The 23679-nt window shown below is 31.3% G+C and overlaps 1 protein-coding gene across 1 annotated transcript in view; it reads right to left on the bottom strand.

Moving 5' to 3' along the window:
• LOC106478562 (transcriptional enhancer factor TEF-1-like) overlaps positions 1 to 14752 on the bottom strand; it is a 115546-nt gene extending 100794 nt beyond the window's left edge. The window contains exons 1-2 of the mRNA XM_013939114.2: positions 14658 to 14752; positions 10706 to 10761 (exon numbers count right to left, since the gene is read on the bottom strand). Coding sequence (XP_013794568.2) covers positions 10706 to 10761; positions 14658 to 14752 — 151 coding nt within the window. The remainder of the gene's footprint in view (positions 1 to 10705; positions 10762 to 14657) is intronic.
• Positions 14753 to 23679: the final 8927 nt, after the last annotated feature.

Genomic DNA, 23679 nt, shown 5'->3' with positions numbered 1-23679 from the left:
GAAAGGGCGAGCATGTTTGGTGTGACTAAAAATATGAAAAGGTCAAAGATTAGTAAATACGAGTATAGGTTTAAAAACACAACTTATATTACGACGTTTGTTTCATTGACTCCACGGGGATGGGGAAAGTGTGCATGTGCATCATTTGCTGGCTGTAAGCAATGGTAAAACTGAAGTGCTTTTGAAATTAGTGAAAATTAGAATCCCTCTGTGGCATGCCCAAGAACCCCTGGAAGTTTCAAGGTGATGAGAAATACTCTCTAAATATTTTGAAATTATAAGCCATGCAAAAACACTTTTAAAGCTACACAACTTGTATATCCAACTTATCAGCACATTCAGCATACTTTTCACACTGTCAATAAATATTAAATATCAACACACAAAGTTAATTGTTTTTCACATTCTTTGAAAAATTATTATTTGAAGAGTCTTAGCTATTTGTAAGTGTGCACAAGTAACATGTAAAATAATTAAATGTAATTAAATCTTAATCAACTTGTCACGCTCAAATTACATTAGTGAAGAAGTAAAAATATTTCACTAAAGATGAGAACAATGTTTATCATATTCGACAAAATAGTAAACTATTGAAAGTGAGAATAGAAAAAGAAGTAAAATATTAGTTCTGATTTTTCTAGTTCGATGGAGTTGAATTATGGGTGTCGAAAGTTACTGCAAGAGGATCTTTCTTGGATCCACTTAGATATGAGGGAATCCCCCCATATCACAAACGTTTGTTGGGTTACTCCAAATTGTTCACTAGCTTTTGATCACTTCTTAGAACATGTGCGATGAAACTCTCTGAACTTTTATATTTTTTTCTGCTAATTCCAACTTTTGTGCTTTTCATTATCTATAACTATACATCATACAAAGAGTACTTTAAGTTTACCCTGATAAATGGTTAATAATATTTGATAATTTGTCCGGTGAAACTGTTTAAAATTTATTTCTAATATTTTGACATTAAATAGATTACCCGAAGACTGGCTGAACTATTGAACTGAAGTTGAAACTTTGTGCTTTAGTGTTTATAAAACAAATGTATAACTTTTAGTCAAAAATAAAATGTGCCATTTTCAGTTTTCGACGGGTTTAAACAATATTAATATATTATAATTTTAACAACTTTCCGACGTTAATGAAGTATTTCGGTCAGTGCCAAAGCTCATCAAGTCAGCTGGGTTAACGCAACTGTAAAAACCAAAATCTAATTGAAAACTATTTAAAGTAACATTGAATATATAATGTTATGTTATACGGTGTGTGTTGCAAAACTTGTAAACATTAAGCCTTCTTTTAACATTTACAGTTGAAAATGGCAAGTTTGTATTTCTTTTCGAATTAAAACTAGTATTCATAACAGTGAAAGCTAACTGTAATATGACTTGTACAAAAATCAGTTACAAAAACAATTAAATATTAAAAAAGGGGTGTATAAGCATATCATCAATAACAATAAATATAACCCATTGATTAAAAAACGTTTCTCTTTAAATGCTCATTTACATTTCATATAATTAAAAACATTGTTTACACCATTAAAAGTAACAATGACAGCGTTTCTTTTAGGCAGAAAACCTTTGTTTCTTGATACTTTTATTTCAGTCTTAATGTCTTTAATCTTTCATTTAATTAAACAGAAATATGTATAGTTTTCTTGCCTTAAAGGACTTAAAGTTGAATACTTGACACTTTGTACAATTCTTAGACTTAGGGGTTATAAAAATGATAATTTATTGGTCATAAACCCCAAAGTTTCTGATACTCAGCTGACTGAAGATACCATATAAAATCTTTCAAAACAAGATACTTACATAAAGAAATAAATTTATCATCCTGTCGTGGAAATTAACTTTTTACTTTGGGTTATTTTCTGAAACACAGAAGCTCTATACATTTATATCAATTAGATAGCACAGAAAATCACTTTTACTCTACACTTTATGTGTACAGAATATCACAGATGACCTTTGACCTTGAGTGATATATTCATGGAAGAAAAAAACATGTGTCTACTATATATGTACGAGATGTTATATGTACTTAGATAGATCATATTTTAAGAATTCAGTGCAGAAGACCTGTATTTTCATCTCTGAGTATAAGGACTAATTTGTTTATTCACTCAAATTTTGCAAGTCAGGTATTCACCAAAATCCAATCTTCTAGTTTCAATTGCACATATTCTCGTCCCATGAAAAGTACAACACTACATTACAGAGTTGACAAAGAGCATTTGACATAATGAGTGACGCTGCAATTATTTCTAAATAAATAAATAGCTATTATATAGTATTTTAATTAAGAAATATAACTCAAATGGCATAATCTAATAAAATAACCAAACGATTAAGAATAACAAATACAGAACTTTATCTCTGTGTAGCTGCACTGTTTCTTTATGGGGGGCAGGGGAACTACAACCATACTATTATAGACTTTAGACTTCACTATTTATTCATCGAAGTGAAAAACGTAACACTCCATGGTATATGTAGGTCAGGAACTCTGCTCAAAATTGTGCCGGTTTTCATCAGCCCAACTGTGTCAATAGTATTATCTATTATAACTATATCACAACATGAATCTTGTATTATCTATTAAAACTATATTACAACGTGAATCTTGTATTATCTATTAAAACTATATTACAACATGAATCTTGTATTATCTATTAAAACTATATTACAACATGAATCTTGTATCATCTATTAAAACTATATTACAACATGAATCTTGTATTATCTATTAAAACTATATTACAACATGAATCTTGTATCATCTATTAAAACTATATTACAACATGAATCTTGCCTGATGGTGTTAGTCGAGTAACATCAAACACTGTTTTTCGAAAATATTCACTGTGTACAAAGCTATGGTCACAACTGTATTTGTTTTTATGTCTAATTTTATCCTAAATGGTTCATTTGCATCCATCCCATTTTAAAATCTTCTAATCATCTTTTACGTTCTTGCTACTCCCTTCGTTAATGCAAGTCAAATAAATTATCTTCCTTTTCAGAGCATAATAATACCCTTCAATAACCATAATCAATTTTAGCTTTGTACGAGAACTTGGGAATAATTTAAATCTGATAACTAGCCATATATTGTGAAATATTATTGATATCTCAGCCAAAAATACCATTAATAACAGGGGCACACACCTGATGATTCGAACAGTTCCTCGGATTATAGGTTTCAGTTTTTTTTCTTTTGTGTGTGTGTGTGTGTGTGTGTATTGATTTATGAGATTATATATTTCTTGCCAATTTATTACATAGAATTAGCTTCATTAATTAAAAACAACAACTTTGTTTTGATCCATATGGCTAGTTTACTGTTGATCAGAAATTAGTTTTGTTATGATGAAAAACACGATATGAAACTAAACAAATGTTCAATTCAAAGTGCTACTTACTTGTTGTATGCCTGGAAACAAATAACCTAAAGCTTGTTTGTAAGATTATTTATGCAGTGATATATAGTCTCGGTTGTCTAAAGCTGTTTAGAAAGCAGCCTTTCTCTAGTGACAGATCAAAACTAGAAAAAGTTAGTGTTCGAATTTAATGCTCAATTAAGCAACACATCAGCATTTAATTTTATGATAATTTGAGGTGATTAATGTTTTCATAAAGCAATAATCTTATTTTTGCTTTTAGCTTAATTTTAAACAGCTGCTTATGATCGTATGTTGCAACCATCAAATATGTTATAAATACATATGAAAAATTGACGAGAGTCCAAGTTATCTATTTTGCTCTTATGATCACTGTTGTCGTGTATGTTTTAGAATGTTTCCTTATGATGTATAAACAAATCCTTCGTGTCTTCTTTTGCCACACAATGCTGCAAACAACACGTATAGTAATAATACACCACCTTCACTGAAACCATGCCAAATATTTAAATAACATGCACATTTTGGCCAGAGCTAAAGCACAAGAACGATGAATTCACTGAAAAGGATATTTTCATTCGACAGAATATTGTGAATAAGTAGAACATATAAAACCTTTTTCTTCATAACAATAACGTGTGTTGTATTTATAGTAGTTTCTACTGTAGATTATCTTCTAGGCTTTAACTTACAATTATAGACTTTTTTTTCTTCTTGTTCTTAGCATATAAGCAAATTGAAAAGAGTGAATATATAGCGCTCCAATAAGATATATACATATATATATATATATACACGTGTGTGATATATATATAATAAGTATCCAATTACGTATACATTTAGGCAATAATTAAGGAAGCGTTCTCAGCCTCTGATTCTTCCATACGAATGTAGTGATTTAGTGGCTATTCGTATAAGATATTTTTTTTTGTGAATAGGAAGTACCCATAGAACTCTCTGAATGAGTTTTTGCACTAAAATAACTCTTTTCAATTTAATAATTATGATTCAATTCAAGTGACACACTTTATGTATATATATATATATATGACACGTATAATTAATTATAATTATGATTCGCACGGTTGTAAAAAGTGTTCATACCATAACAGTTGTAGTTATATGTATATACAATGTACATCTGTTTATGTACATAACCTATTTTGACTGGACATGGTTAAGTAGTTAGCATACCCGAATCGTGTATTCGTCAGTTTCGTGTTTCGTATTTCGTTGCCGCAAAATCGCCATGGGCGCTCGGAGCCATGGCAACTCTATAAAGGTGGCTGCCCAATCCTACTATTCGGTAAAACAAGAGTAACCCAAAAATTAGAAGTGAATGCGTTCGCTAATTCCATTCTCTATAGTATATTAGTCCAAAATTAGGAACAGCTGCGCGAGAATTCTAAATAAACAGAAATTTTCAATTTAACACGAAGGTTAGATGATGTTACTCTGTTCAATCAACAAATTATTTGATAGACTTAATCTAAATGTTTATAGTCTCATTGAGTCAACTACCTGACTTTTACAGGAGCGTCAACAAAGGTAAAAAAATGGTATTATCAAAATAAAGAAGCGAACATTTCCAAATACTTACGACTAAATCACACTAGGCTATAGAAAACACGTATATGGCTGAAAACCAGCGTGTGCATTAAAACCAGGCTCGAACAAACATGTACATGGATGAGAACCACCGTGTGTATTAAAACCAGGCTCGAAAAAAACGTACATGGATGAAAACCAGCGTGTGTATTAAAACCAGGCTCGAAAAAACACGTACATGGATGAGAAACAGTGTGTGTATTAAAACCAGGCTCGAAAAAAAAACGTACATGGATGAGAACCAGCGTGTGTATTAACCAGGCTCGAGAAAACACGTGTATGGATGAGAACCACCGCGTGTATCAAGTGGTCTAAAGTGTTTACATCAGCGAAAGGTTGCACGGATACAACAAGCACGGTACTTTTAATCTATTTTAAGTCATGTTAGCGTACGAGTGTATAGCACAAATTCGTGAAATAAGTTTATCACGAGTTCTTGGAATTGTTTACTTTCTGTTGCAGTAACGTGAAAATAATTTTATAATTTTCCATCTACGTGCAGGATGCAAAGCTAAAAAATGTTTACTTAAGCACAAAACAGTAGAGTTCAGGATAACGTGTAGAGCATCAATTTCAAGAACTGAAAAACTTATTAGGCTAAATAATGTTAGGCAAATTACCCAGAACCGTTGACTCAGAGAAACGGAAATACTCTGGTTAGTATGATTTTACAGAATGTTTATTTCTAATATCTTATTGAATTCAATAACGCATTATCTTGCAAGAACATTAACGTTTTGAAAAGGCGAAAATATTTATAAAATTAACAATAATTTATAGGACAATCATACTTGGTTGATCTCAAGTCTCAGTCTTTGCATGAGCAGGCCAATGTTGAACATAATCTGCCTATTAAAGAGAGCTTGATCATACAAATACTAAAGTCTGAGATCAATCAAGTAGGATTGGCTTGTAAAGTGCAAGTATAGGGAGTGTGTTATAATGGCATTTTTGAATTATGTAGCAAATAGAGTGTTTACGACTCAGTAACATGTAAACAATGAATGAATTATTAAATATTAAAAATCAGCTATATAGAAAAAGAACAAAGTAAGATCTGAAAATTTCACTGTTTACAATGTTGTTTTCTATTTTTTATAAGGAATGCCCCCAGTGGCACAGCGGTATGTCTGCTGGCTTACAACGCTAGAAACCTGGTTTCGATACCCGTGGTGGGCAGAGCACAGATAGCCCATTGTGTAGCTTTGTGCTTAACTTCAAACAAACAAACTTCATAATGAATAATGAGTTTACTTCAAATATTATGTCATGTCGTTTTCACTACGGTTTACTCTTGCTACACTATAAAGTGCATAGTATGTAAGTATATAGTACCTAATTTCTGGTTACGGTAAATATATTATACAATTCTAATGATCTGCAACGGGTGAGAAATGACGTGGAAGATATTAAGCACGTGACGAAAACAAGTGTAAAAAGTAGAACAGCGTGATTAAAGCTCTTACATTTAATGATTTCATGGAAACTCTATACAGCTCATTCTCTCTGATTTATTTCTAGGACCAAAAACCATCTGGGTCACTTTTTCCACCTACTTGCCCACAACCACTTCAGATAAACACAGAGTTCGCTAGTAGATTATAAATAATGGCAAAAAACGACAATCGATATGCAAAATACCCAATATTTGCTGGAGTATCCTTCATTATGATAGAAACTACAAATATTGGAAAATAGAACTCAGTTTTGTAATTAATACTAATCTGATCTCTAAAAACAGATGTTCAGTTACAAAGTCGACAATCACACATCATCAGATGGTTGTTATATATAGATTCTAGAGAATTCGGAAAGGAGTTACTAAAATCACATACAGAAAACCTTATAATGCTTTGTTTTCTTTATAACAATAACCAGAGAAAATATCATGTAATTATTATATGAAGCGAAGTCATTGTAAAGTTAAAATGTTTAAAATATAATGTAAGCATGTCATGAAAACAACAAGGAAAGATATTAATATTTTACCACTGAAATTTTGAGGGAATAAAATGGTTACATAGAATATATTTTATATGAAATTGTCACATAAAGTATTGTTTACAAAGAACTGTTTATAAATATTATCTGAAATTGCACATAAAGTATTGTTTACAAAGAACTGTTTATAAATATTATCTGAAATTGCACATAAAGTATTGTTTACAAAGAACTGTTTATAAATATTATATGAAATTGCACATAAAGTATTGTTTACAAAGAACTGTTTATAAATATTATCTGAAATTGCACATAAAGTATTGTTTACAAAGAACTGTTTATAAATATTATATGAAATTGCACATAAAGTATTGTTTACAAAAAACTGTTTATAAATATTATATGAAATTGCACATAAAGTATTGTTTACAAAGAACTTTTTATAAATAAGAAAGGGGTTGTTATTATTCGATACAGTGAAATATATACTTTTTATATAATTTTCTATCGAATAGTGAAAAATCCTATGCACCAACAAACTGTGAAGGGTAAGCCATGAATGAGTTATTACAGTGCTTCTTAAACTGGCGTCCGTGAGTGATGTCTAAAATTTCATAAAAATATTTAAAAAATATGATTTATAGAATAAAAAATGATTTTTCGTAAAATTAAATTTATCTGAATTAAAATACATAAGTTTGGAATACAGCTTTTCTTCAAAGCAAAAAATATCGATAGATTTAGGGGTTCGCGAAAAAATTTTAAATTAAAAGGGCTCCTCGGGTTACTAAAGTTTGAGAACTGCTGAGTTATTATGTAAGTTAAATGTAAAAACTCAAATTTCCAATAATTAATTTTTTTTTTCAGAATTTTATCACAAAGTTACACAATGAGCTACATGAGCATAGCTGATAGACTAGAGGTGCGAAAGAACAGCTAATTCTTGGGTTAGTTTCATCAGACCGAATAGTGGGATTTGATAGTCACCACTATAGGACACCCATTGCCGTAAAACGAGGATCGCGTTTTTTGCGGTAACGGATCGCGAACCATGAATTATCGGATTCACCGCCTTGACACTCTAACCTTTTTTACGATGCTAGTCCCATAAACTGCTTAAGCAAACGAAGTAGAATAGACGTTAAAGATAGGTTGTTCGGGTTGACCAGCGCATTTCAAAGCAAATTAACATTAGAATAAACCATAGAATGTTGTGGTTAAATTAATGTTTGTTTGTTTGTTAGAAGTTAAGCACAAAACTGCACAATGAGCTATCTGTGATCTGCCCACTACGGGTATCGAAACCCGGTTTCTAGCGTTTTTTGTCCGCAAACATACCGCTATGCCACTGGGGGCATTAAATTAATGTAAATACATATTATATGATAAATAGATCCGTCTTTATACCTTATCCTTTTATGAAAAATGTTGTAATGCACTTAGATTTCATTAACTGACGCACTCTCTTGGGAAGACATAAACTTTGTTGTGCATAATTTATTAAAATTGGTTGAGTGTATGTTTTACCCCCCCCCCGTAGCACAGCGGTATGTCTGCGGACTTACATCTGCCCACCACGGGTATCGAAACCCGGATTCTAGTATTCATTGTGTAGCTTTGTGCTTAATTACAAACAAACCAATAAAGTGTATGTTTTGGTCTTCATTGGTTTTCTATTTCTTAATCAATATGTTGACACATTTTTTTCCACAATATTAAAAGCCTCATAAAATGTTTACCTTTCATTGATAATTATTACGTCTCTAATAAAGTTAACTGGTTTGTAACGCGAAACTTGCTGAAAGCAGAGATAGATAATCTAAACATGAAACTCTTGATAATAGGCATGTTTATTTCACTGATTTCATGGAAGTATCACACAAAACAAAATCAGTTTCGTAGTTGGTACTTTGAACTTGAATGATACCTTATACGAAACATGATCTAAATAGCCAGGACAGAAACCCCAAATTCTGGCGTAGCCATATCTAATTTAGATATATTGACCAGAGGGTGAGTAACTAGTTAAAAACACCTGCCACCTACATGGCTACTCTTAATCGAATAAGGGGATTGATTGTCACTTATAAAACGCGACTACAGCTAAAAATGCGAAGTATGTTTAGCGGCATATCGCACGCTCGAACCTTAGCCCTTCCAATCTGAACACCCTAACCGCTAGACCACGGCTAGCCCAGATAACTTTGGAATAAGAAAATGTTGTTGTACAAGGAGTTTCTGAAGATATAATTCATATCAGAATTACTTAATAAAATGAAACAGTCTTGATGAAAAAACCGTACAGCAGCCTCTCACTGCAATAGAATAGATTCCAAAGTGTACATTGAAGTTTATAGGCTGTAATAGATATTACTGACAGATAATGAGAACGGGTGTTACATAGTCTCTGTATATAAAACATATTACATTTGGGTTCAAAAATTACCTTAAAACGTTCACTTAGGTACGTTCACATTAAGATATCCCGCTTATGATAATAAAATGCCTTTTTCTTTAAGAGTGGATATTTTTATCTGAGAAGAAAGTTATTTTTGTCATAAGAAAGAGTGCATATCGCTGAACTGGTTGAGAGATATTTGTCAAAACAAATGTACTACTAACAGACTTTTATACTAAAATAAATTGTCTCAGCAGACTAGGGATTCTGATGCAGTTAAGTTTAATCGTTCATTGGCAAACTTTACCATCCTGTTTCTAACACTTTTCAAGCTTTACGCTTATATCGAAGCACTTAGAAAAATGGGGACTGTTTGCTTCAATGTCTTTTGTTATTTTCAAATTTTAGTATATGGTTTTTGCTACCAGATGCAATTCGTAAATCCACAAATGATTTATGATTTTACGAATTTATCCAAAAACAAATACAAGCAATACAGAAATTTAAAGTTACTTCTTCTTCAGAGATGATACGAGAGCTTTTAAGAAATATACAATAGTAGTGACAAACGACATAACTATGAAACTAAAAAACAACAACAAGAAAAACATTCGAAAGTTTTGAAGCAAGCTGGATTCACATTAGTTGACCCAGCAGATTGAAAACATTCTTACTCCATGTCAACGTTTCAACTCTGTGTTTTCGATATAATAACAGTGCTATCTTTCGGGACTACTACTTTAAGAAATATACAATAGTAGTGACAAACGACATAACTATGAAACTAAAAAACAACAACAAGAAAAACATTCGAAAGTTTTGAAGCAAGCTGGATTCACATTAGTTGACCCAGCAGATTGAAAACATTCTTACTCCATGTCAACGTTTCAACTCTGTGTTTTCGATATAATAACAGTGCTATCTTTCGGGACTACTACTGTAGAGAACCACACATGGTAATCCTGACAAGTTGTTTTATTCAGTGGGTAATTAAAGAAGAAACGTAGAGAAAAAAAAGAGAGAAGGAGCTAATTCCAATACTTCTCAGAAAATAAACTAATCACATAATGTTGTACATTTATACTCATTTAAGAGGAATTTTCAGAAATTCTTGAAACTTCTCAAAGTTCTCTTTGTTTTAATTATTGCGTTTTAATATGGCTGGTTATTTCACAAAACAGATATTAAGTTTGTACTTATTGTCAATGATATATTAAATTCTTAGCATCAAACGTAATCTTTAAACATTATTAATAACTTCTTTAAAGTTTTAACTGGGTTTGAATATTCCAGGACAATTTTTAAGCCATTGGGCGTTACTTTAAAATAATCGAATAATTGACACTTACCTGACGGTATGCCAAACTTATACGCATGCGCCAAGTAAATATGTTCCATGATAAAACTGAAAAAAATATATATATGTTATTAATACACAACTCCACTTACTAGCATTATAACTTTCTAAATTTTATTTCTTTCTTTCAAACATCTACTACTAGCGAGAGTCGTTACCGATCGTATGCACAATACACGCTGGCACATGTAACGAGTTTCCACCCTTCATTATTTCATCCTTGGTGGCCCCCTCTAGTGGCAAGTTAGAATAAAGCCTAGCTTGTAAAAGCGAAGTACACGTATTAGATAATGAAAGTATAAACGTCGTCATGTTTCGCTTATGGTAACAATTATGTCTTATATTTAAGATATATTTTAATAAACAAAAATGGCAACAATCAGCCCAAACAAACAAATGATTTAACGCTTGAATTAGGAGGGGTTAAAATGTTAGTGGCATTTTTTTATTATTTTTTTCTTTCGGATGAAAGCTGTTTATGAACAAAATAGCGAGTAGGGGATTTAGATACAAGCAACAAACACTTTGAATACGGTTAATCCAATGGATCTCTATCTAATCTATGAATATTGATAGAACTGGATATAACATTAACACTACTTAAAGGCTAGCTCAAGTTTTATGTGTATACAATCTTACATATTTAAAAGAAGTTTATAAACAGCAGACCTTATACTTTACAGCTTTACATTCTCGTTGAGATTACAAAGTCAACTGCTGCAAAGAAGACCATTTTGATTGAGTTCATTAAATATAAACTAAAAAATATGTATTAATTATTAAAAGTGAATATATTTATAGTCTGAAACTAATTGCTACAGTCTTAATCAGTCTATTTGTATCCAGCCCTAATGTTTTTCTGACATATGTATTTTCTTGCGTGTGTTTTATATAACTATTCTTATAAATACTATTCTATTCCTTTGACTTATATTCTCTTTTTTCTCCTTCAGTGGTTACAAATAACTCGACTTTTTATGTTGAATTACTGCCTCAAAATGAAAATCATTCATTTAATAAATTTAGATACAAAACCAAGATGAAATACGCAAATGTACGTATATATTCTTATGCTCTAAATAAACAAATGTTTCAATTAATGATTGCTTCACAATGATGAAAAAAAAAAACAATACAGATAAGAAAATATTAGTCGAATACTGGCCACGTGTTTTTAGGTAGCCGTCCTAAGAGTACGATTAAATTATATGATATTTATACGTGTGACTGAATTTGCTCACTAAAAGTGACTTGTTGAAGTTGTTATATGTTTAAATATTTGATATGACATTATTTTTCAGACTGATTCATGATGAATTATGTTGAATTGATGTTTTGTGTTACAATACAAGTTTATAAAATTAGTGTCTTATAATTAGTCAGAAAAATATAGCAAGATAGCTGTTTTTAGTGAAACCTGCTCCAAATATTTGGTTTTCTTTACAGATTGTCTGAGTAAATATTAGTTAAGGTATTGCGACTATTACAGATATGAAAATATTTATAATTTAGGAATTTTAACACCGTAGTTTAAGATCTAGCTTGCATTATTTCGTCAGGAATAATTTAAGAAACAACCACAATGAAAGAAAATCTTATATATTAGGTTATTTATTTTGTATAACATCAGAAAATTTGTCGATGACTTCTACTTTTATTTATATGTATCTAACAAGGATAATTCATTCCATCACCTACTTCAATCAAATAGAAAGGCTGTAACTTAAAGGATCATGCTTCAAACTGATTATGTCATAACAGCACGAACTTTTTAAAAATGACTAGAGCGCTTTATCTGCACTTCAAGATATAAATTCAACGATACTTAAATAATTAGCTGCTCATACTGGTAAGTCATAAGAACCTATTTCCTCATGTGTGTGAGCACACTTTTACTTTAGATGTCACAGAACCACATAAGTTGCTTCTCGTGCTTTTCCGCTCTAGTAACAGTAACAGAGAATTGCAAGGCAAAGTGGGTGTTGCAAGACTTTGCAAAGAGATTCAAATTAAACAACCATTGTCAATGTCTAATAAGCCTCTAAAACCTAAATTATTTTTTGAATATAATTATACAGATCTGTATAAAGTGTTTACTGCTTCAAGTATTTTTGAACAAAAATTTATAAACGCTGCTTCTCGTATTCACTGTACATTTCAAGGGTTTTCTGAATCTGAGAGATTATGGCGTATTCATTCCAAATATAAAGTTTAAGAATGTTTCATTGTTGAGAAAAGAAAGAATGTTACGACAACCAACAATGTCTTAAACTAAAATCATTATGATTTATAACAATGCTTTATATCTTGGACCACATTTTCACATGTTACTAACGATATTTGTTTTATCATCAAACTAAGCTGCTAATCAATAATAAATTCATCAAGATAAAGTAAAAAGTATCTTATGAAAGAAAAATAAAACGTTGTGCAAACAGTTTTTGCATTAACAATAGACAAAATTAACATTATCAAAAACAAATAAAAACTTTTGAAATAATTAGCGTTACTAAATAAATTGACATTTAATTATATAGAAATATTGTAAATACTGATTTTTGCTGTTAAACTGCTATAAAATTAGCTTTCGTAGTAACAGTGAACATTTTGTAAATGTATTGAAGTTCCCCAATGCTTTATCGTCTGGCTACGATTTCCTATAATACAAATACTTTTGAATTATTACAACCTGTAATTTAACAAACCTATCTCTTTACCTATCAATAAAATGTAATCATCACTGGTTAATAAAAGTCCAGATAAACGATTGTTGTAAGTAAATTCGTTTTTATAAAAAAATATCACACTTTAATATAAGTTTAACATAACAGCTACTTGTACGTGATGATGACAAAACCTTGTCGAAACGTTGTACCTTTGCTGTTATGTTAAACTTATATTAAAGTTTTTCTTCATTACTCATTCAAGCCGTCTCCAAGCATTATTAGTCTGAAAGTGGGTTCCTTTTGCTCCTAATTCTATTTCTATAACAAAGATAAATCTTAAAGTTTTAGTCCTGCTGTATTAGAAATGTATATAAAATATTATAATTTCTTTATAATATTAGATGTGTGTGGAACTGAACTAAATGTGTGTTTTAAAATAATTCTCTAACATAATTTACAGACAACATTTAAAGCACCATTGTTCTATTGTAAAGAAGGAAGACCCAACTTTCGAAGCGTTCAGGTTATTGTTTTGAGTATTTTTTTTATTCTCCGTGATTTCTTTAGTTAAGAGTAAATATATATACCTGAAACTGGTTCATTATCTGTGGGTCATCTGTAAGTTTACGGACTTTAACGTTAAAATCAGGGGCTCGATTCCCCACGGTGGACAAAGTACAGACAGCCCATTGAATAACTTTGCGCTAAAAACAAAACACGCGCACATTCTTTCATGAGATGTTTATCAAGCATCTGAGGATTAACGATGTAAATCAAAACGTAGAATGTATTTGATTAAAGTAATGAGAAATAAACAAAAAACTATTGAAGTTGTATTAAATCAGCAACAACTTGATCCAGACAATATATTTTTACCATTCGTAAAAACCCAACTAGAAAAACTAAAGAGTAGAAAATGTTTCTGTACTTTCCACACGGTATTTAGGAACGAGAGGCCGAGTAAAATAAAAAAAAATCATTTGATTTATCCTGTATCTTGATATTTAGATCTAGAAACAGGTAGTTATGGAAAATACACTGAGTTTCATGCAGTGTTTTAGTAATTATCCTAATTATCAATGGATTAGAAAACACTTTTTCAAAATTCACGTGACGGACAACGTCGGCTTTTGTGAACCGCGTTCAATGTCAAATATTCTTATTTCTTTCCTAATTTTGAACTGTTGACCAGAGGAAGCAGCCCATCAGCAGCCAATCAGCAGCATAACACCAGCCATTATCCACGCTAAGGAACTGGCTGTTACTCTTATGACCTACCTGCAACTCAAAGTGCGGAGAACATTTTGTGGTATCACATTGGATTCGAACTTGGCTCGCAAGCTTCGAAATCCAGAATTCTGCCACAAGTCCATCCCGCGCCTCGTTAGTTCAAGACAACAATCACTTCATGCATCTCAACGAATATTCAGTATATCTACAGATTAAATTAGAGGCTATACATTTTTTGCTGTCTGAGATCTCAAATATATAGTTTTTCAAATTGATCACATTTCGGGTAATGGAAATAACCACGTTTTTGCATATATTTATCTTGAAAGACACTTTGTTCTTCTTACGTATGCCTTAATAAGGGATCATATCATTATGTTTCACTGAAAACATCTGTTGTTTCGTATCAAGACAAATCATATAAAGTATTAAAATAAGTAATTCTGGATATGGAAAAGTTTAACAATATATTTATAAAACAATATAATTATCACAAACTGATAATTTGATAACGTTAATGTGGGGGATTTTTTGTGATTCGTTATTCCTCTACTGCGAAACTTAAAGCAAACCAAAAGTACTCTTAGAATAATCTAAACATTTGAACTACCATAAAAACTAAAAATACAGCAAGACAATCACAGATGATAAGATACAAAATAACGAGAAAACACTTAAAAACATAACACAATATTTAATATGAAAAACTGACAAACAAGTGCTTACTAAATTAAATTTTTGGAATCTTAGTGAATTCATTATTCACACAGACAAGATTATAGTTCGTTTATGTAATATGTCAATGGATACGTCTCGGTATCATTTTGTGCTAAGTTTTCTTACATCTATCATAAAATATAGTTCTGGTAAAAACAAGCTAAAACTTGTTGATCCATGCCTAAAAATATGTGATGAAATTTAAATCCGTTTAGATGATATTACGATGTTATAACATCTAATGACGGAACTAAAATGTTAATTGCAAGTTTAGAAAAAATAAATAAAAATAAGTTATTAATATGTTACACTTTTTTTGTTTTCTTATTAACCCTATGTGCACGGTTGAAAGCCAAAGTGTGCAGAAGCCACGACCTTTTACAGAGTGTCTGCCATTCAACACGGTATTATGTATTTGATATCGGAACTATCAACTATTCATTTTACCCAATATGCTGATTTAGTGACAGTTTGTGGTAGAGAAGAGTAAACACCAGATACAATATACAGGGATACTAGAAAAACAAAATAAAAAAAAACAGTAGATATGCATTTCACAGGTTCTAAACGTTATGCAAAGGCGATATGTAAACTATACGGTGAGAAAAATACTTTCATTCTTCACAAAAACATAGCCTTGAACACCAGCTTGTCAAAGTTTGAGTCAGACTTACACAGTCAATGTACAGACATATCTTGAGTACAAATACATTTGTACCTCATTTGGCTTTTTTGTGTTTAACAGACTTGTACATTTTACTAAACACTTGCCATATTTCGTGAGGATACACATAGCAAGTTATGTCAGACGTAAGAGGTTAAAACGTATTTGTACTAATGGCCAAGCGACTAAGGCTATCTGCCACCGTTCATAATTTTGAACTACTGACCAGAGGGAAAGCAGCCAGTCAGCAGCACCCTGCCACCCACCATCCAAGCTTAGGAATTAACTGCCATTCTTTTAACGCACCCAGAGCTAGAAGTGTAAGAAATATTTTGTGATATCGAAGGAATTCGAATCTAGGTCGCCAGTTCAGAGACCTAGAGAAGTTTAAAAATCAAACTTACTATTGTTAAGTAGATGAAATATTTTCATTCGTTCGTTAAAACTATCCAATTTAAAATCAGTACATTTGAAATCAGAATAATTTCCGCAGGCATAAATTTATACAATATATAAACATAAAACAAAATTATATACATATATATATATATATATATCTTTTTCATTTTACGAAGAAACTATTACGCAAAAATAGCCGAATAGTTTAACTTATTTATTGATTGTCTATAAATATATATCATAACAAAATAAATTTTTCGATTTACGAAAAGAAATTAGCATGAAAACGGTTCATTCAGTTCAACAATAGCATTCAGATGATTCAATTATAAAAACACTTGTAATACTTAAGAAGAATTCTATTAGAAATATGGAAGTGTTTCACATTTTGATAAATAAAAACATTGTTAAGAACGAGATTAAGAGCATTAATAAAATACCCATTTGACATTCTAGTACAGTATAGTGGGTCAATTATAGCGTATAATAAGACAGCATCAAAGTATTCAATTAGGTATCAGGCTTCGTTTCAGAGGAGCATTCTGTACAAAGTCGATATCATATTTTACGTAGTCGTAGGCTTTCTGTTTTTTGTTTGTTTGAAGCTAAGCACAAAGCTACACAATGGGCTATCTGTGCTCTGCCCACCATGGGTATCGAAACCCTGTTTCTACCGCTGTAAGTCCGCAGACATACCGCTGTGCCACTGGGGGACTAGACTTTCTGTATAAAGGTTTTTAAAGTCAAGTCACTAGATTCATTGGTACGGCTATTAGTAGGATTTCATTTGGTAATAATTAGAGAAACTTCTAATTTTAGAAGATTCTGTTTATTTGCACGTTTTTAAGATAATTTCGGATACTTTTTGAAGAAATTGATATATATATTTAATCATAATCGTTTTAAAACAGAATTTCCATAATTATTATTTTTATAACAAAAGATATGTTTTAAAATGATACGCAGAAAATATCTAGCATTTTTATTCTTTATTTTTCTCAGCGTAAAGTCTTATTTTGTACACACAGTAAAAGCTTAACGAGTTTTTTCATGTCCATTGTAAAAGATCAAGCTTATATTTTTTTTTGTAAATGCTTTTAAATGTGTTTTGTAATGGATTTTCAATTACAGTTTTATTCAGTTGAATGTCTTTTCCAGTTGATCAATATAAGCATATAACTGACCCATGGTAGTTTACAACGTCACCAAATTAAAGTTTCAACAGCTCTTCATACGAGCGATAATTATTTTTCAACTCGTCCTACAAGATAGTTTAAAAAACAACAACACGCGTTTCAGATTTATCCAAGATAACCCGTTTCCTTTGCATTTTAACAGCTTTTCTACACAGTCTGAGCATTATATTATGTCCCCATATTTCTTGCAGTAGTAGCCTCGGCATGTCATAAACTTCAGTTGTTGTTCATTCATCAAGGAATATTGTCGCTATCCGTGAATCAAGGATATCGCCAAAGGATTAGAGTGATAAATGGAACGTTCAATTTCAAACCAAAGAGACTTAATTGGTCTGAGACCAGGTGACTATGCTGGCTCAGAAAGATGACTAAATTCATTGTCGTGCTTGTATATTCAATTTTAAATTAATAACACGAATGCAGTGGATTGTTGTATGATGGTACTATCACAGTGGATTGTTGTATGATGGTACTGTCACAGTGGATTGTTGTATGATGGTACTGTCACAGTGGATTGTTGTATGATGGTAGTAGAAGAGTCCTTGACTATCACAATGGATTGTTGTATGATGGTACTATCACAATGGATTGTTGTATGATGGTACTATCACAGTGGATTGTTGTATGATGACAGTAGAAGAGTCCTTGACTATCACAGTGGATATGATAAACAACAACCATAAGCTCCACAGTGAATCTTATTCATCGTTCTAAAGGAATAAAAGTGTCCAATCTCTGTCAAGATAAATTCACAACAGAATTACACCACTTCTTGTGGTTTGGCTTAAGTAGTCACTTGAAAGCTCACACGACCAGTTTACTTTACATATTCAAAGAAAATGAGTATTTTATACGTGTATATGTACGTTGTTGAGGGGTCATAATAAACTCAATGTTGCTGTTCTTGCAAACAAGAACAGCAACATTGAGAATTTAGCTAAAGTTCGTAAAAGTAAATATATATATATATATAAATATTAAAATTATTACAACCCTTTTCTACAAACCAGGTTTACAGTCCAGGCTCGCTGACAACACTTGATTCATAGAAATAATAATAATAACGAATTAATATCATAATATTAGTGTATAAACATTTCATTACAAAATATTCTTTCGAATGTGATAGGTTTTTTATATTTATCTTAAGCCATGGAAGAGAAATTATCGTATCATTAGAATTTAATGTTCTAACTTTATAATTAAACTTATGAAAGTTAAGAGCGTAATCATAATAAATGTAAAATATCATAAGATGAATCAAACGAGGTACGATAGCATAGCTTCCAATCTCTATAATAAGAATATCACTACCCACAATAGTAATTAATGAAACACTAGTTATGTTATTTCAATAGAAGGTTCAGATATGTTTTGTTGAGGACTTTATGGTTATAAGTTGCCAAGACTTTGTCTTTCCTTCAACATACATTCTAATAGGCCATTTTTTTCCATATTTTTGGCCAAAATAACGAGATATTTGGTTGAGAATACAAAAAGGAAATTGTTCACAAACATTATAACTGAACTTGAAGAAATGTCTTTCCGATACATTTGTTTTTGTAATTAACTCACATTAATGAGAAATATTATAGTTTCAACACATGATTATAACGTAGGACAAAACCCATATATTAAGTGGTCAAACCGATATCACATTTTTTTTTTTCTATTCTATTGTCTTCGCTAACAATTTCTACGAAGATCATTGATTTTGAACTATGAGACATTTACTGGTATGACCAGAGCCATCGCTAAATTTTGTGAGACCCTAGGCAGAACTGAACTACTAGGACATTGAAAGAAATCTGAAATGAAGTATTATAATTATTGATCGTTATTACATAGATATAAAATAACAACAATAACTAATATCATGTCATTTCAAAATATCAGTTAAGAATAATTCTAATAATACAACGATATTAAAAACACTGTAATACCAAAAAAAAACATCTTTAATACGGATGTTTGGGCATTTCCTTAAATTCCATCATCAGCGTTCATATCTAAAAAGAAATGTGTTCGTAATATTCGAACTGTAAAAACAGCATTAACATTGAGCAAGTTTTCGTATTCAATCGGAAATTTAGAAAGAACAGATTTAAACGGTAACAATATAATGGAATGTACGATAAAACGTGCGGCAAACACATATCTAATAAACAACATTGTTAAGAAAAAATAATATAGAGGATGGCTTAAATATAAGTATAAACACTGTATCTTTAAAATAATAATAAATATCAAATAAAAAACACTGATAATCCGGAATTGATTACATAATTTAGTGTTGGGTGATCATTGCAAATGGAGAGGATTTCTATAATAAAGAGTTCGTAAGCTGTGATTCCGGAGTCGAGAATTGTAAATTTTTCTAAAAGTATGGAGTGGTTGTTATTCTCACTGTGCCATCGGATACAAGACTCGGCTGGATTAATTAGCTTACATTCGCTTCTTGCTAAAATTCCTATGTGCTCGTGTGCACGTATTTGTAGCTGACGTGTAGTTTTACCAATACAGGTAGCTTTACAGTTACCACAAGTATATTCATATTAGCTCCACGACCGCATAGGAATGGGTAGTGTCTTTGGTTTTAAATATATCTCTAATTCTAAATGTTCAAGTAAATATTAAACGTTGCTTAATTTGTGGGTAATATGTTTTGATTATTTTTTGAATTTGATATTTGAGTTTAAAAGTTTGTTTGCCAATGAAAGGAATGATAAGAACTAGTGGATATTTTGAGATAGTGTGTGACTTTTTGGCAGGCTCCATTTTATTTGTTAAATCTTTTCGTGTGACAGAGTGTAAGAAATTAAGGGGATAACCATTACTTTGTAATATGTCATAAATATTTTGAAATTTCTGAGTGAAGACAGAAAAAATCACAATAGCTTATACAATCGTTTCGACTGTTCCATACCAGACTTCTTCAAACATAACCTTCTTCTAAATCTTCTAAACAGAGTGTATAATATCTGGGGACAATCACTTCGTTTTTAATGATCATATTTATGACCAGATAGACGGAGTGGCGATGGGATTACGAACGACAATGGCTGGATAATTACCCCTTTATTACAAACCAGTATTATATAGAAGGTAGGTTGATGATACTTTTCTACTCTTTCACAGCACTGATCACACCAAGAATTTTGTAAAAAAACCTAAACTCACATGTGAAATGGAAAAAAAAACAATAACTTATACTGAGGGTCAATTAAAGAAGCTGTTCCAATTTTTGTTGGTTAAAGTTACAGTGCAGAGTATTTTTGATAGGGAATAATTGTTTAATAATTATTTTAATTGTTTCCTCAACTGGGATGTCAGTGAATAAGGACTGAATATCAAAGGTGGTCATAACGAATTGGTCTGTATTACGAAATTTAGATATCTCTTGAGCAAAGGAAAAAAAAGAATATTTAACAGTAATTTCGTTCCGACAGAATAATAAGATTTGGCTATCATTCTCATAGTACATCCATGGAGCACATGTTTAAAGCAACAGGCTATAAACACTCTGACTAATTCACAGTTCGAGCTTACTAACCGTTATGCCACATCTAGCCATCCAATAACGTGATTCTAGAATATGCACCCTACGGATCTATTATTCCAATTCATCAACATCACCACAAAGCAGTCTATGTCTATTAAACTGTCAATGAATTTACATGAAGATGATAGCTGATCTATGAGCTGATCAACATTTGCTTAATCAATGTTTTCCAAAAATGACAGACACTAGAAACAATCATACAGCAAATGAAGATATGGATAGCAAATGCATCCAGTGACATATGAAATAATATGAGTAATAACAGGCTGATAAGCACAACTAAACCACCACGAACACTTCCAACACAGATCTTGTCTTTCCATACAATTGAAAACTGCTGAATGAAGAAAGTATAGCATAGCGTATGACGCTTGTTTTATGGAGATACAAGGAGGTTAGTAAACATTGGCCATGTTCTTAATGTCATACAGATAACAATAAAATCCCGACAGTTCCAGTGAATAAAGTGTTCATTATCACCATGAAGGTTTAACGAGTTTAGGTGTCATATGTTTGGAAACTTTTTCTTTGTACCTGATATCTTGGGGATATTCATATTTTTAATTTTTTAGTTTATGAGCTTTCGTTGGACAATTCCTAGAAGTAAGAGGCTAATTAATCCATCACCATGCAATGATTCTAAAGAGCAATGTTGAGACTTCTTCTCAATGGCTCTGAAAACAGGTAATGAGAGAACAGTACTCAAATGCCCATTTTTGCTGCAAGTTGCCTGGAAATAGGCAAAAAAAAAATACTCTTGGTAATGGATGAGGCTTCAGGGCAATAAAACTTTGATGGTGATAGCGAAATAAACGTATCTACTCCAACTGACATGACAGAATGCTTTGTTGAAACACAATTCCGTCTAAACAATACCATAACGAGTTTGCATGCTTCAGTAATAGTGATGTTTTTCAGCATTTTTATATGTTGCATCCTTTTTTATTCTTTTACTTAGAGCGTGATTGTGAATAAAAGGGGTGTGAACCAATTCATTGCTATCATGACCATTACAATCAATACAAGAACAGTTAAGGCTGTAAGTGATCTATGATATGAAGTACTGAAATGTTCAAATTGCTGGAAATTGAATTATCTAAGATGATCGATGATACAAGGCCACATAAAAAAGTTTAATTATCTTGCTTTGACATTGGAAGGAGACACCTGGGGAGAAGGGGTAAGAAAGAGTAACATGGTTAGCTCATATATCTCAATTCCTAGGAAGAAAGATCAACTTAACATACATAACACACTGGTTCTGCAAATTGGAAAGGATTTTCTTTTATGGGATATCGAGAAGGCTGAGTTTAGTAATTACTCCCCTGAAGGCGTTCATGATGTGGGGCGTCAACCTAAGAAGTATACCAAGCCAGAAGGAATTTAACCCTCTACTTGCTTTTTTCAGTCACCACCCACAGGAAATATGTAAGTGAATGTTCCGATCTCAGAGGAGGTAAACTTTTCTTGAGAAGCTCTCTTTACACTAACAGGAATACACGTTGAAGAGTCTTTTATAATGACTTTCATTATATACAATTTTACATAAATAGCATTAACATTTAGGTGTATTTGTGATAATTATCAGTCGATTATGTCTAATTACTGTCAAACTAGAGGCATATCTTCTCAGTAAAGATAAAAAAATGTTCATGTTATAAGTTTATAATTTCCACTCAAAACATGCAAGTTGTTATCTCATGTTGAAAATAATTTTACCTTTTAAACGCGTTCGACACTCATGGTGTCATAATTTTTAAAATTAACTATTACTCTGGGACTGTTCTCTTCTCACATAATAATTATTGCCGTCAGTATTCAGTCATGTTGCTCTATTTTTCGATGAACTTGATAATGTACGGAGAAAAACTCCGAATATCTATTTGATTTTACCTTTTTATTAATAGAGATAACAAAATGTTTGGTTGGTTGTTGTTAAGCGCAAAGTTACACAATAGGCTATCTGAGCTCTGATCACCACGGTATCGAAATTCGATTTATAGCGTCTTAAACTACCACTGAGCCATTGGGTGCAATAACAAAATAACCCACTAGTTGATCAGATGACAAGAGGCAACAAAGATAGCTAATCAAATTTTAGTTTATTTTTACATATTTTTACTTATGTAATTTCATTTTACTAGCAACTTGTATTTGGTTAAACTGTCGTGTTTACTCTCTTTCTTGTTTTCTTATAATGATGGTAACTTATGTACATAGATTTATTGTAAGAGATTTATTAATGTTATAAAGAGGACCTGCGAAGTGTTCCGATTTAATGCAAATTAATAAAATAAAACAACTATTTATTTCACAAGGTTTTGTTTTCACAAATCTTGAATATAAAATTACTTGTAACTTTTTTATTGTATTATAACACTTAAAACAATAAATTGTTATCTAAAGTTTAGCGTATTTCAGCTTTCATTTTATGGATAAATTAGTACCATTGAATACATGATTTTAAAATATACAATTTGATAAGTAAATAATTAGAAATGTAGTGGTAGTGCCTAATACAATCATCTTCTG

This window comes from Limulus polyphemus, unplaced genomic scaffold (genome assembly GCF_000517525.1).
Source record: "Limulus polyphemus unplaced genomic scaffold, Limulus_polyphemus-2.1.2 Scaffold225, whole genome shotgun sequence".
NCBI classification, from domain to species: Eukaryota; Metazoa; Arthropoda; class Merostomata; order Xiphosura; family Limulidae; genus Limulus; species Limulus polyphemus.
Note: the sequence above shows the minus strand (reverse complement) of the source record. Positions and strands in the feature narration are given on the sequence as shown.